General features: G+C 43.5%; 1 protein-coding gene across 1 annotated transcript; it reads right to left on the bottom strand.

The window, feature by feature from the left end:
* Positions 1-2,374: 2,374 nt before the first annotated feature.
* On the bottom strand, positions 2,375-3,762 carry LOC103721213 (uncharacterized). Its single transcript, XM_017846206.5, has 2 exons — positions 3,655-3,762; positions 2,375-3,438 (listed from the first exon to the last, which is right to left on the bottom strand). Exons 1-2 carry the CDS (start codon positions 3,663-3,665, stop codon positions 2,502-2,504), a joined length of 948 nt encoding a protein of 315 aa, XP_017701695.4. The 5' UTR covers positions 3,666-3,762; the 3' UTR covers positions 2,375-2,501.
* Positions 3,763-4,076: the final 314 nt, after the last annotated feature.

Here is a 4,076-nt window from a genome sequence, read left to right as displayed (position 1 = left end):
AAAAAACCAAAAAAAATAGAAATATAGTTATTACTGTGTTACCAATAAGGAAGGCCCTAATTCACGGCATAGTAATCAATTGAATTAATCTAGATAATATAAAATCATAAGAGCATGAATTAATGGACAGATTTAATGGAGTCTTTCTTTGAGGACACATGAAACTTTAGATGGTCTCGTAATGTGGGGCCTCAATCTTGTAATCGATGTGGCCAGTCCCATGATATTCGTGACCCCCACATTTATATAGGCTCAGGGAACAAGAGCTCTGCTCCCTGGCTCCCCATAAAATTAAGCTGCTCCAATGCCTCAAAAAGCCTAATAATTGCCTCAAGACAAAAGAATAGAACAATGGGTCCACAGTCTCAGTTGCTGCAGAGCCAGTCGTTTGTTCTTCTCACTGGATTTTATAAAATATTGCTTTTAAAAAGCTAGTTTTTGGATTTTTTTTTTTTTTTTGTTTTTGTCTACAACAACTTGATGCTTTAAATCTTTATCAAAAGAAAAATTATATCCTACACTGCATGCACCACCTAGCCATGCATGCCGGCCGCCGATGATAGCCACTTGTTTCTACAAGCCCTATTCATGAAGCGCTTATCTCGGTGCATTGCTATAGAAACGAGCGGATAGATATAATCGTTGGATATTACTTCTCTTGTCAAAGATATTGATTCATTTGGTAAAAAATGGCTGCTCACTTGCGTCATGCACACTAATATAAAAATAGTTGGGTGTGAACATTTTTTCTCCATGGCCTCACCAAACTTTAACACATACTGGAACTTTTGACTAGGGATCAGGAAGTGAGCAGGGATCAAACAAGCAGACGGTCAGCATCCTGCATTGGTTGCTGACATTCTGACCTAAAAGATTGTGAACTACTGTAATTCACTTGGGAAACTCTTAACATCCAGTGGTTCATTTCGACCATCAAAAGTGGAACATTGAATATTTTCTCAATGCCATAGAATGCACATTTTGATCTAGTGGTTCTATTAGAACCCTGCCCTTGTAAATTCTGATAGAGCTAATGAATACCAAGTCCCACAAAATTCCAAGAGAGGCCCAGTCTATTAGGTGGCCTGTTCAATTTGGTTGGCCAGATCCTTGTGCACATGGAGACTGATCTGTGATCACCTTTGTTGTAGTACTTGGAGAAACATAGCCTCCTTTTATTATTCCCATTCACTAACTATAGCCTTCCCATGTGTCTTCTTTATGTAATTGCCACCTAAATCATAGTTAGTGAGACCCATCTCATGACTCACAAAAGTGTGCCATAAACTAGCTTGAAAAGTCTCAATGTTAGTCATCACATCTCATAGTTGATCCACCACTAGTAATAGTTGGACACTTTTCTAGCCACTTGTCACCAATATGTGCCCCCCCCCAAGATTTGTAATTGAAAGAGTTGACTAGTGTCACAGTCTCAAGGCTGTTCATTGGCATATGTGAATTGTGTTGCATTGAACAGAGGGCAAGATTAGTCTTCTCCTAGAAACAAGACAATTTAAATGGAACAAGTGGCAACCCCTCATCCTTTTTTCTTTTTTTTTTTTTAACTTGGCTTTGTTTCTTAAGTTGGAACTTAACCTTTGCCCAATACATACCAAAACCCTAATAAATGATTCAAATATCAATCTCTAGCCATTGAAAAAGACTTCAACATCAAACCAAGCTGGCAACTTTGTGCAATAATGATGTGATAACAAGTGTTATTGCGACAACCCCCAAGGCTAGCATTTATCAACCACACAACTCACTTGAGGTAAATTAGCCTCTTTTGAGTAAGGTACCTCAACATTTGGAACACTTGGATACAAGGGATTCTTCGTAGCTCAACAATGCAACACATGCTCAAACACTGAGGCCCAAGTAATTCTTTGCCATCAAGCTCATGTTGACCAATAAGCCATGGACAACTATTGCCATCATTTTCACAAGATTACAAGATCTTAGTTTTGCAGAATATCAAATGAAGCTGACTACTCTAGCCCAAGATTTTGTTTGGCCTAAAACCTTCCCCAAAACTCAAGCCATCAACAAGAAGAGAGATATTTGGAGTGGCAATAGCTTATTACACTATATAAAAAATTACTTTCTTAGTTTAGCCAATCATCTTGCCACTTGAGTCCCATAGCAGAGCTATTTAAAAAACCATATATTTTGTATATAGAGTTAGGAGAGAGTTATCAACCCAAACTATCATCAATCAAATTTTAGGGTTTCATCAAGAACTTTAATCATCACAAGCATTAGTAACAATGATAGTCACTTGTTCCATTTATTGGAGGTTGTCATTCTAGTAGTGTCCAAGCAAGAACACACTCTATAGGCACTCATCAAATCAAACAAGTAATGCTACTTAGAGTTTAAAATAGACAAAAGTAGATTGCTTAAAAAGAGTGGTTAATTACAAGTAAGCATGATTAACCAAAAGGAAAACAAAATAAAACAAAACCCATCCAAAAAATGGGGGAAAAGGTCTCTCTACATCATCAGTAGACCTTCTTGGAGAAGAAAGATCTCAAACTAAAGAGGCTCCCATTGCCTCCACTCCCCTCAGTGGCAGTCCGGCCACCGCCGGTCACCCCATCCTTGCCGTTACCCCTACAGCTCACCTGGTTCCGATACCCGATGCAAGTGTTCACGTTCAAATTAAGAACTCTAACGCTACCTCCAAAGCCAGTCGCCTTCTTACCTCCGGTGACCTTATCCCTCTGGTTCGCCCTCTCCAGCCCCCGGCAGGCCGCCGGCTCGGTTCGCTTCTCGCCCCTCCGGATCTGCCAGACCGGGCTTGTCCGGCCCAGATGAACCCCCCCGCTGAGCCCGGCCCGGCCGGGGCTCGCCGCCCACCTCCTCGTCGTTCCGGCGCCGGCGGCGGAGGGTTTGGAGGATTCGCCGCGGGAGTTGCTCCGGGAGCAGGGGGCGCTGCTGGCTTTCCGCCCGGCCATGGAGAATGCCCGGGACCGGCCGGCAGTGACGGCGCCGTTGCCGGCGGAGCGACTCCGGGAGAAGGGCCAGATGTTGATGTTGAGCTCGGCGGCGCTGCCGCCGCTGCCCTTGCTCTCCCTCCGCGGCCGCTCCTTCTCGTTCCCCTTCTTCTCCCCGACCTTGAATATATCCCTCCACCGCTTCGACCCGGACGACGGCGACGACGAGATCGACGACGTGATCGACGCCGGCGATGGCTCCAGCGGGGGCGGCAGCGGCGGCGAGGGGTCAGGCGGGGGCTCAGCTAGCTCGGGCTCCGGGTCTGCTTCGGAGTGGACGACGGAGAGGAGGTGGAGGGGGCGTAGGACGCCGTCGACGAAGAGCTCGTCGGCGGTAAGTAATTCCGGCTGCGGATAAGAAGGATTGCCAACCATCCAGAACTCGAACTCCGGCGACGAGTCGGCGCTCCTCCTCTTCGGAGGCTCCAAGGATAAATCCATCCTATTCCACGAATAACGGCAATGAGAATAAAAGAGAAATATAGAGGAATAACAACAATGGGAATAAGAGGAAGAGAGGGATAAGAGACAGAGGAAGAGAAGGATAAGAGACAGAGGAGAGATGCCCAGAGAAAGTTTTGGTGGGAGATGGAGTGGTGGTGGTGGTGGTGGTGAATGTTAGTACTTGAAAGCTCACAAAACATAATAAAACATTTACCCAAAAAACATGACATCTATATCTTCTCTCTCTCTCTCTCAATTCTCATCATCACTTGAGGGGAGCACATGGGAAAGAGGCCCACCTACAATAAAGAGGAGGCAATAAATAAAAGGATGGAGAAGGAAAAAGGGCCTTAGAGAGAGAAGCATGGAGAGTTTAGAGAGAGAGAGAGAGAGAGAGAGAGAGAGTTGTTTTGCTTAGATCTTAAAATTTATATATCGATTCAATACGAAGAGCGGATCGACACAAAAATAATTACCGATTGCTTCATAAAATTTGTAGACTTATTAAAAAGTTGACTCCATCATATATGTATTGAAAGATAAATAAAATTACAAATTGAATTATCTTCTTTATTGCTTAGTATTTTAAAAAAATTATCTGTAGCAGATATATATTTTTTTTATTTTTAGATTTAA

The sequence above is a fragment of the Phoenix dactylifera genome, chromosome 4 (genome assembly GCF_051530095.1).
Source record: "Phoenix dactylifera cultivar Ajwa chromosome 4, Ajwa_hap1_PhDact_Kaust_v1.1, whole genome shotgun sequence".
Lineage (NCBI taxonomy): Eukaryota > Viridiplantae > Streptophyta > Magnoliopsida > Arecales > Arecaceae > Phoenix > Phoenix dactylifera.
Note: the sequence above shows the minus strand (reverse complement) of the source record. Positions and strands in the feature narration are given on the sequence as shown.